This window comes from Oncorhynchus mykiss, chromosome 9 (genome assembly GCF_013265735.2).
Source record: "Oncorhynchus mykiss isolate Arlee chromosome 9, USDA_OmykA_1.1, whole genome shotgun sequence".
Lineage (NCBI taxonomy): Eukaryota > Metazoa > Chordata > Actinopteri > Salmoniformes > Salmonidae > Oncorhynchus > Oncorhynchus mykiss.
Genome location: NC_048573.1, coordinates 58,486,285 through 58,496,404, shown reverse-complemented (window position 1 = coordinate 58,496,404; position 10,120 = coordinate 58,486,285). Strand labels below are relative to the sequence as shown.

Genomic DNA, 10,120 nt, shown 5'->3' with positions numbered 1-10,120 from the left:
GTGACAGAAACCATGCAAACAATTCAAACGATAAAATCACTTAAATCTTATATAGAAAAGCTTTTATTGTAAAACACTTATGGACTAGACATCACAGTATACTGAACAAACAGGGCCACACAGTTTTCTAGTCTAAGAATTGAACAAGTGAAGAACATGTCACATTATCACATCCACAATTTCACACTAAGATTTTTGAACTTTTTAAAGTCTATTTTAAGTTGTTCCTTTTTACATTTATAGTCAACATGCAAGTAACTAAATGTCAAAGAACCACTTACCACTCCTCATTGTTCTGTCATACTGTATGAGTAAGTAACTCCATACGATCGTACCAGTCATCAAAAGACTCTAGAACATTTCCTCACGTCTCCACCACCAGATATGTAGTTGTCGTGTGCTGTGGCATTGTGTGCCTTTTTTCTCACTGTGCTTCTCAATTTATTCATATGAAAACGCATGCTTGTGAGATCTTACCGCAATGTCCATTTCAGTCGTTAGTCAATAAGGCCCAGGCTCTGTTCTTTGCCAATGTGCTTTGTAAATGTCGTACACAAGCATATTAGTTGGCATACAAGGCACTGTCCTTATAAGCATGGTCAATAACTACAGGTTGGTTTATTTCACCAGAGCGTTCTTTTTACTTGTCTTACCTCCCTATGTTTATCCTTTTCTCTCAGGCACAAATGACAGGTTGCAATATTGGTAATTATAAAGTAGGTGGTTCGAGTCCTGAATGCTGATTGGCTGAAAGCTGTGGTATATCAGACTGTATACCATGGATATGAGAAAAATACTATTTACTGCTCTAATTACGTTGGTAACCAGTTAATAATAGCAATAAGGCACCTAGAGTGCTTGTGGCATATGCCCAATATACCACTAGGGGCTGTGTCCAGGCACGCCAGGATGCGTCTCGCATAGGAACAGCTCTTAGCTGTGGTATATTGGCCGTATACCACACCTCCTCGGGCCTTATTGCTTAATTATGTTCTGTTCTTCTACATTGCACCATTCTTTTCTTCCTCTCCTCACAGGCTGTGGTGACTATGCAGCACGTGGTGCGATCTCACCCGTTCTCCCTGTCCTATGTGCAGTGACCATAGAGATAACAAAACTCAATGGATATACCTGTTTAAGCGTGGATATTGCCATTGAAGGCTTCCGCTATAAAGTAGTCAACTGGGTGGTGATTCCTGTGGGTTATAGCCTCAATGGAGCTGCCCAGGCTGTCACGGACCCTATAATGGCACAGATATAAAGATGATTCCTCTATGGCAGTGACATACAAGATTGAGGTGGATTTATTTTCCTCTAAATCAACCCCTCCACAAACTACTTCTCCACTCTTCTCGTCCTCTTGGTCTTCCTTTCTCTGTCCTCATCACCTCTCCCCTCTACATTAAACAGTGGTGACTGACAGCAGAGGGTTGTAGACCTTCTTCCCGTCAGGTGACCTGGTCCCGTGAGCCAGTAGTTCCTGGATGGTGATCCAGTTATCCAGGATTCTACGGCTCCGTTTCTTCTGGCTCCTCCTGTGGCTCAGCTCCAGGATGGTAGTGGGCTCCTGTCCCTGTGTAGCCCCGTGTTGTCCACCGCCATGCGACTCCCTCAGGAAGTCCAGCCGGCTCTGCATCATAAACTCCCTGCGTCTGCGCTGCTCCCTGGCCCTCAGCAACTGCTGCTTCCTTTCCTCTTTCGACCAATAGCGGCCCATCTTCATCTCGCTGACGGCATCGTCGTCCGTGGTCATGCCACTGCGCTCTTCCCGGATCTTCATGGCCCGGGCCTTCAGGAGGCGGTCCCTAACGGGACGCTTGGCAACGTAGCGGGAGCCATCGCTTCGTACTTTGACCTTCCACTCCATACGTGGTGAGGCTGGCGGCAGGAGGGGAGGGAGGATGGGTAAGGAGGGCATGTTCTTACATGTGCTCCCCAGACTCATGGGACTGTCGCTGCCCTCCCTGGGTCGCTCCAGGCCCTCGGAGGTACAGGGGGACCTCAGCTGCATGCAGCTCTGGTAGCGCTGGGGGATTCTGGGGCCAGAGTGGCGGCGGGACAGATAAGGGCTGTTCTCAGCACTATGTCCTCTTCCCCTCCCCTCTACTGTCCCGTTGGTTTTGGGGCGTCCCGCACCTCCGTCCGACCCCCTCCTGGCCGCCCTGTCGCGGGATAAGGATCTGAACTTGGCGCCTCCCGGGCTGGAGGTCTTGGCTTCCGCTCCCCTTCTGTGTGAGCTAGGGGAGTAAGGCTGGTTCAGGTTAGCCTGCCCCCTCTCCTCCCTCCTGCCTCCCCTCTCCCTGTGCCGGCTGGGGGTCCGACACTGCAAAAAGGCTGAGTCTCCCCCCTCCAGGCTGCTGCGGCCATGTGCAGTGAGGGAGGGGTACTGTTCGGTGACCAGAGGGGTAGTCCTGCAGCTCTCCCCTCCTGTGTTGTAGGCGCTGGTGCTGTCCTTGTCAGAGCGCTCCCTCTCAGGGAGCTCATTAATGTCTGACAGCTCATGGATACAGGACTCCTCGAGAACCAGAAGAGCCACCCGCCCAGCCCCGGCCCCACCTCCGGCTCCGCTCTCCTCCTCCTCCTCCTCCAGGGGCCATGCCTTCAGACAGCGCTCCCGGAGCTGCTGCATCTTCTGGGCCCTCAGGATGTTACGACACTTGAATTCCAGATGGCGTAGCTCCTCTTCCAGGAGGGCCATCTCATGCTGCATCAGGTTCTCATTCCTGTTCACATCCAGAGGAATCCCCCCATCGCCCCCATGCTCCCCCAGCAGCAGAAGAGCGTTGCCGTTCTTCTCATAGTAGCACTTGATCTCCAGGAGCTCCCTGTACCTATCGCACTCTTCCTCCGTCAGTCCAGGCATCATCCTCACTGGGTCAGCTGTATAGACCCTCTCCCCTGCCAGGTCAACACCCCCCCCTCCTCCTCCACCACCCAGACAGTCCAGCCCCAGCAGAGAGTCTGTGCTGAAGTGGAACTCTGTGGAGTGACCATGGAGCAGGGGTGGGGTGTCCCTGTCCCCCTGGCCAGAGTGGAACCTGCGCATGCTGCCGGGGGTGTTGGTGGCGTTGGTGGTGGGGGCACTGGTCTGGTCGTCTCCCAGCAGGTCATGTTCTGAGGACTCCTCGTTGCGGGTGCTCTCGTCCGTACGGCCAACCCCGCTGTCCAGCTCCTGGCTGTTACTCAGCACTGTGTGGAGCAGGCTAGGAGAGTCACGGTGACCCCACCCACGGCCTCCCACCCCACCACCACCCATGACCCCTGGTTCTGCATCGAGCACGGAGGCCCCGTTCCTCAGCTGATGGGGGCTAGGTAGATGGACGGCATTATCCAGAACCTCCAGCTCCAGCTCATCTGGGTCCAGCTGGTTGTCATTCTGAGTTGTAGAAGGTGTTTCACATATTGTGTTTGTTTTGATGGCCGTTGTTGAGTTGAAGGTGTCATTGAAGTGGGAAAAGAAACACATGAGAATAAAGCAGGTTTATTTAATTGTACTCTTTTGAACATCATAAAACATGTTAGACGTATGTCTTTATTGTTCATCTCAGTCACTAGATGGCGCAGGAGCCAACTTAATGTGTGAGTTCATTACCATTTTAAAGACATTTTTGTACTTGGGGGTATTTTCCACCGACCTGTCTGGATGAATAGGTCAATTGGGCCTAAAGGTAAATATATGCACACCCACTCACCCAGCAATACGCGTGCACACACACATTACCAGTCTGTTCTGTCATGATTTTGTTTAGTGTGTTGTTACTACTAGTGAATAGAGTAGGTAGGAAAATTACAAATTCATTCCTTTACTCAGAGCCTCTGAGATATTGATAATGTGTATGTAAATATTCTGGTTGAATTCCACAAACAATTCACGCCTCAGAGTGGAGTCGACCACATTTCATTGATATACATTTTAATTGTTTAAATTGTAATAAGTTTCAGGCTTTTGGATTATTCTTATCTAACAACCCCTTTATGTATCTCCCCCTATCCCCAAGACAGGTCCAATACAGACAATTTTATCTGAATATCAAGTCATTTCTGGGTAACAATTAAATACCATACTGTGATTCTTTTCAATTAAAATGGTCAAAAATAAATAATAGCTTCTTGGCAAAAAGCTATTTCTCAAGCAAGAATATTCCTAGGACTGTATGGGAGTGGCCTGAGTGAGGGTCCTAATTGGAGGGGCCTAATGGGAGGGATATGTAACCTGAAAACTAGCTGTTATTGGCAGAGAGGGGAAAGTCTCTTTGTTATTGATCTATTAACTTCTACCTCCTGATGTCTCCAGGCGGTCCAGAAAACCCACCCAGCAAATGAGCTGAAATTTCAGCCGGCCTCTTCAAAAGCTCTTACACTAAAAGGATAATCATTTTCACAATTTCACAGTATTATTCCAACCTCAGTGTGGAAATATATATAAAACACACAAAAAAAATCATGATTTTGACTGCGCTGCCCCTTTAATCTCTGCTCATATATTTCTCTCTGATGAATCCCCCTCTCATCAACTCCCTCTGTGAGGATTCATATTGATAAAGCATTGTCTATCTCAGTTTTAGCCTACCCTGCATCTCATTTCTCTCTGCAGATTGGAGGGCGCCACATGAGTAAAGGAAGATGAGGGTACGTGCAGTGCGTGACTGACTGGGTAGTAACCTACATTTTAATGGCCCTCGCTTAAATCTGCCCTCTAGCTGAATGTGGACTGCATTCCGATTTCAACACTGACTGTGTCACAGAGCACATGTACAGACATGTGTGTTTGTGTCTGTGGCTTATGCACCACTCTCAGTATGAAAAGGGTAAACTATTCTGCCCCATCTGGAGGTGTGTGTTCAGTGATTATCCATTTGCTGTGTGTATGTGTGTATATTATGGGATGTCCTGGGACTGTGTCCTCAGATCTGTTGAGCTGTGACCTTGAGGGAAACAAAGCAATGCCACATTGGCACGTACTGAAAACAAGCAGGCTCTCCTCGTTCTCCCACTAACGCTCGCTGTCCATCCCTCCCACCCCCGCTCCATTTCCCTCTATCTGTCCTCATCTGTCTCCCTCTTCACTTCTCTCACCTTTCCTGTCTCCTGGGTAAACAGGGTAGGGGGAGATGCAGAACTTCAGTCTTATTTCCTTTACATCAATGTCCCCTTGTTATAGAGGTACCAATCGGATCTGCCTTTGATTCTATGTTGATCAATTTGGTGATCTATGTTGAATTGTACTTGACGGAAAACTGTAAATGGGGGTCTTGTGAAAATAAATAACTGTAGTGGGTGGCGCTGTGGATGTTTTGTACGCTCGATACAGACGTAAAATCTTAATTTGATCCAGTTTGCTACAGCAAGAAAATAATCCTTTAGCAACAGGAAATATGGATTATTATGTGGATTATAATTAATAGACATTTTTGTAGAGGATACATTTTTCGTATGGGAAATTCAAGTCAAATTTCCAAGTGAAAATGACAAACTTCAGAAATCTTTTTATACCTTTTTAAATGTCCTGCTTTGCGGGAATATTATCATGTAACAGGGTGATCAAATTAAGATCCTACATCTGTATGTCAGATGCTGGGTGTTTTGTTCTGGGAGAGGTTCTCACCTCTATTTCGGGCCGGGCCAGGAGCAGGGAGATGTTGGTACTGTCCTCCCTGGTAAGAATGGCCACCGCCTCTTCTCTGTTCTGAATGTCCACCCCGTTTATCTGATTCAGAATCACATCATATCTGTACTCTGATCCTTTTTTCTACATAGACTTGCTATAACATTTCAGACAAAGTTCTATATTATCTTAACAATCCTAATGTTCTCTTACCTGTAATATTCTATCCCCCTCTCGGATGCGGCCATCCATAGCAGCTATACTATTGGGGTTGACCTGGAGTGAGAGAGGATTAGGTTAGCTGGCAAACAGGCGATCAGAGCGAGGATAACCCTCATCCTCACTCCCATCCTCCTCACCTCGCCCACATAGATCCCCAGATCCTCCTCATCGTCTGTCCGGTAGCACACCGTTAACCCCAGCTTGTCCTGCTGACGAGACTTATACAGCTCAACCTCCTGTTGAAATGTGTGGCAGGAAAAACACATGTTTTGAGTGACAAGTTAAACACCTGAACACTGGTAATGGAGATAGAGAGGTCATGAAGAATGGGATTTCTGTTGGATTAGATGGTAGACAATTTTATTTGACAAGACAATTGAGACTTACCTCGTATTCTAACTCATCCTGTCGGAGATCTCCATCCTGCTGAGGGATGTCAAAGTAGTTGTTGGGTTCATAATATTCAGGCTCTAGGAGACTGAGAATAAAACATATGAGAAAATATGCCATGTGTCCCAATTTTGTTTGTTTGTCAGACATACAGAATGCAGCGCTTTCAAACACCCCCCCCCCCCCCCCTCTCTGTCTCTCAATTCAATTTAAGGGCTTCATTGGCATGGGAAACATGATAACATTGCCAAAGTGAAGTAGATAAACAAGTAGATAAACAAATGTTAAATAAACAGTAAATCTATGTCTGTCCCTTTCTCTCACACACTCTCTCTCACTATCATTCTCTATCCTTCTCTTTCTCTCTCACACACACATTCTCTTTCCACTCACAGCTCATTGAGCAGGTAGGGTTCCAGGATGGGTGGCAACGGTGGAGAGGGGGAAGGGTGAGGGGGCGGGGGCGGGGCTCCACATGGGTTGTGGGCGGTCCTTCCCAGGGTCAAGATGTGCTGGAAGCTGATGTCAGTCTGAGTGCCGCTGTCCACACAGTCAGTCATCCCCCCTGTCACTGCTACTGTCCCGTCCAGCCCCGCTAGTCGCCCTGCATGTCCCGCCCGCCTCCGGGTCCCCCTCCTTAACACGTGAGACAGCAGGGGGTTTTTCACATCCAGGGTGGTGTCCCCAGAGAGACGAGACAGCTCTTTACCATTCACCTAGAGGAGGGAGGGTTCAGAGGTTAGCCAGCAGAAGGTGGGGGAAGAAGGAGAAGAGTGAGATCAGAGGTTAGAGAGGAGGAGAAGAAAGGAAGAGTAGGGGAGTGGTGGAGAATGATTAAACACAAAGGAGTACAAGGACATGGAACATACAGAGGAAGATGTGAGAGAGAGCAACACAAAGGAGAACAAGCCATTTATAGAGCGAGAAAGGGCAATGGGTGGGTGGTAGAGATTGGACTGGTGTGTGATTACAATACAGGTGTATAGAAAGATTAAACAGGATAATAGATAGTAGATTTATTGAGCCACATTAGTAGAGCTCTCACTAGACATACAGACAGAACAGGTTAGTTCACTGTATTATAATTAACCACAGCACAGAGACTGAGGAGAATAGATGAACACAACACATACAGACAGACCTAAACACAAAGCTAGGGGTTAGTCAGTCAACACAACCAATTAAGTGAACAGACAATAGCACAATACACCTGAACAAATAGAGGAATGTGTAGGTCCATTCAGAAAGGTGCATTCGGAAAGTATTCAGACCCCTTGACTTTTTGCACATTTTGTTAAATCACAGCCTTATTCTAAAATGTATTAAATTGTTTTTTTTTTCTTCTCTATCATCAATCTACACACAGTATCCCATAATGATGGAGCAAAAACAGGTTTTTAGACATTTTTGCAAATGTACAATATAAAATAAATCTGACATTGCATTTACATAAGTATTCAGATCCTTTACTCAGTACTTTGTTGAAGCACCTTAGACAGTGATTACAGCCTCGAGTCTTCTTGGGTATGATGCCACAAGCTTGGCACACCTGTATTTGGGGAGTTTCTCCCATTCTTCTCTGCAGATCCTCTCAAACTTTGTCATGTTGGATGGGGAGCGTCGCAGCACAGCTATTTTCAGGTCTCTCCAGAGATGTTAGATTGGGTTCAAGTCCGGGCTCTGGCTGGGCCATTCAAGGACATTCAGAGACTTGTCCAGAAGCCACTCCTGCGTTGTCATGGCTGTATGCTTAGGGTTGTTGTCCTGTTGGAAAGTGAACCTTCACCCCAGTCTGAGGTCCTGAGCGCTCTGGAGCAGGTTTTCATCAAGGATCTGTTTGTACATTGCTCTGTTCATCTTTCCCTCAATCCTGACTTGTCTCTCATTCCCTGCCGCTGAAAAACATCCCCACAGCATGATGCTGCCACCACCATGCTTCACCGGAGGGATGATACCAGGTTTCCTCCAGACGTGAGGCTTGGCATTCAGGCCAAAGAGTTCAATCTTGGTTTCATCAGACCAGAGAAGCTTGTTTCTCATTTTCTGAGAGTCTTTAGGTGACTTTTGGCAAACTCTAAGCACGCTGTCATGCACCTTTTACTGAGGAGTGGCTTCCATCTGGCCACTCTACCATAAAGGCCTGATTGATGGAGTGATGCAGAGATGGTTGTCCTTCTGGAAGATTCTCCCATCTCCACAGAGGAGCTCTGGAGCTCTGTCAGAGTGACCATCAGGTCCTTGGTCACCTCCCTGACAAGGCCCTTCTACTCAGATTGCTGTTTGGCCAGACGGCCAGCTCTTGGAAGAGTCTTGGTGGTTCCAAACTTCTTCCATTTAAGAATGATGGAGGCCCCTGTGTTCTTGGGGACCTTCAATGCTGCAGAAATATTTTTGGTTCCCTTTCCCAGATCTTTGCCTCGACACAATCCTGTCTCTGATCTCTACAGACAATTCCATCGACCTCATGGCTTGGTTTTTGCTCTGACATGCACTGACAACTGTGGGACCTTATATAGACAGGTGTGTGCCTTTCCAAATCATGCCCAATCAATAAGATTTACCACAGGTGGACTCCAATCAAGTTGAAGAAACATTTCAAGGATGATCAATGGAAACAGGATGCGCCTGAACTCAATTTCGTGTCTCACAGCAAAGGGTCTGAATATTTATGTAAATAAGGTATTCATGTTTTAAAAAATGTGTAATACATCTGAAACTAATTCTAAACACCTGTTTTTGCTTTGTCATTATGGGGTATTGTGTGTAGATTGATTAGGAAATAAAGCTGTAACGTATCAAAATGTGGAAAAATTTAAGGGATCTGAATACTTTCCAAATGTACTCTATATTAGTAATACACCCTCCCCCACACACCCACGCATAGGGTTACAAAGGCACATCACAGTGTTTGGTACATTTAGCTCAACTAAAAAGGTTTTGAAATCACATACAGCTGGGTAGAAGAAAAACTTTATACTGAGACCTTCAATCGACCTTCTCCATCTAAAGAGCACAGCATGTTACTTATTTGACCCTTCTGTGGAGAGAGAGAGAAGGAGAGGAATGGAATCATTAGAGAAGAGAACATGACAGTTAATAGGGTTGGTTCAGTGGGAAAAAGTGTTACAGTATGTTGTAAGGAAATGGGTTAATATTGGTTCAGATCATAGATTGCCTGTTGGCAGGCTAATCCCTGTATTAATCCTAACTCCCTCTGCATGTGTCTAACCATGCTGTAAATGATCCTCTCTCTTTGAAACAACACAACTCGGTTACATCCTTTACAACAAAAAAAAGATTGCAGTCAGAGTGCATTATAAACTGCAGTTCAAAATACCACAGTCGACTGCAGTTACTGCAGTTTCAAAACTGCAATAATCAACATGTGTACCAACCCAGCCTAATATATAAACCCTCTCTAGTTCCCTATATCTACATGTCTGTGAAGTCAGTTCTCTCTCTCTCTCTCTCTCTGTGTCTCTGTGTCTTTGCGTCTCCCTGTCTCTCTGTCTCTCTGCAACTGCTTTATTGCCTACCCATGTAAGAGACGCAAACTCGGTCTCAACCTTTAAGTCTTTACTGAAGACTCATCTCTTCAGTGGGTCATATGATTGAGTGTAGTCTGGCCCAGGAGTGTGAAGGTGAACGGAAAGGCTCTGGAGCAACGAACCGCCCTTGCTGTCTCTGCCTGGCCGGTTCCCCTCTTTCCACTGGGATTCTCTGCTTCTAACCCTATTACAGGGGCTGAGTCACTGGCTTACTGGGGCTCTTTCATACCGTCCCTAGGAGGGGTGCGTCACTTGAGTGGGTTCAGTCACTGATGTGATCTTCCTGTCTGGGTTGGCGCCCCCCCCCCCCCCCCCCCCTTGGGTTGTGCCGTGGCGGAGATCTTTGTGGGCTATA

General features: G+C 46.8%; 1 protein-coding gene across 2 annotated transcripts in view; it reads right to left on the bottom strand.

The window, feature by feature from the left end:
- Nucleotides 1-46: 46 nt before the first annotated feature.
- The window catches only part of LOC110532488 (PDZ domain-containing protein 4), a 48,428-nt gene continuing 38,354 nt past the window's right edge, over nt 47-10,120 (bottom strand). For both annotated transcript variants that reach the window (XM_021616444.2, XM_021616442.2), the window contains exons 2-8: nt 9,201-9,254; nt 6,611-6,933; nt 6,215-6,305; nt 5,965-6,063; nt 5,819-5,881; nt 5,606-5,707; nt 47-3,376 (exon numbers count right to left, since the gene is read on the bottom strand). In XM_021616444.2, coding sequence (XP_021472119.1) covers nt 1,403-3,376; nt 5,606-5,707; nt 5,819-5,881; nt 5,965-6,063; nt 6,215-6,305; nt 6,611-6,933; nt 9,201-9,236 — 2,688 coding nt within the window. In that variant the 5' untranslated portion in view covers nt 9,237-9,254 and the 3' untranslated portion in view covers nt 47-1,402. The remainder of the gene's footprint in view (nt 3,377-5,605; nt 5,708-5,818; nt 5,882-5,964; nt 6,064-6,214; nt 6,306-6,610; nt 6,934-9,200; nt 9,255-10,120) is intronic.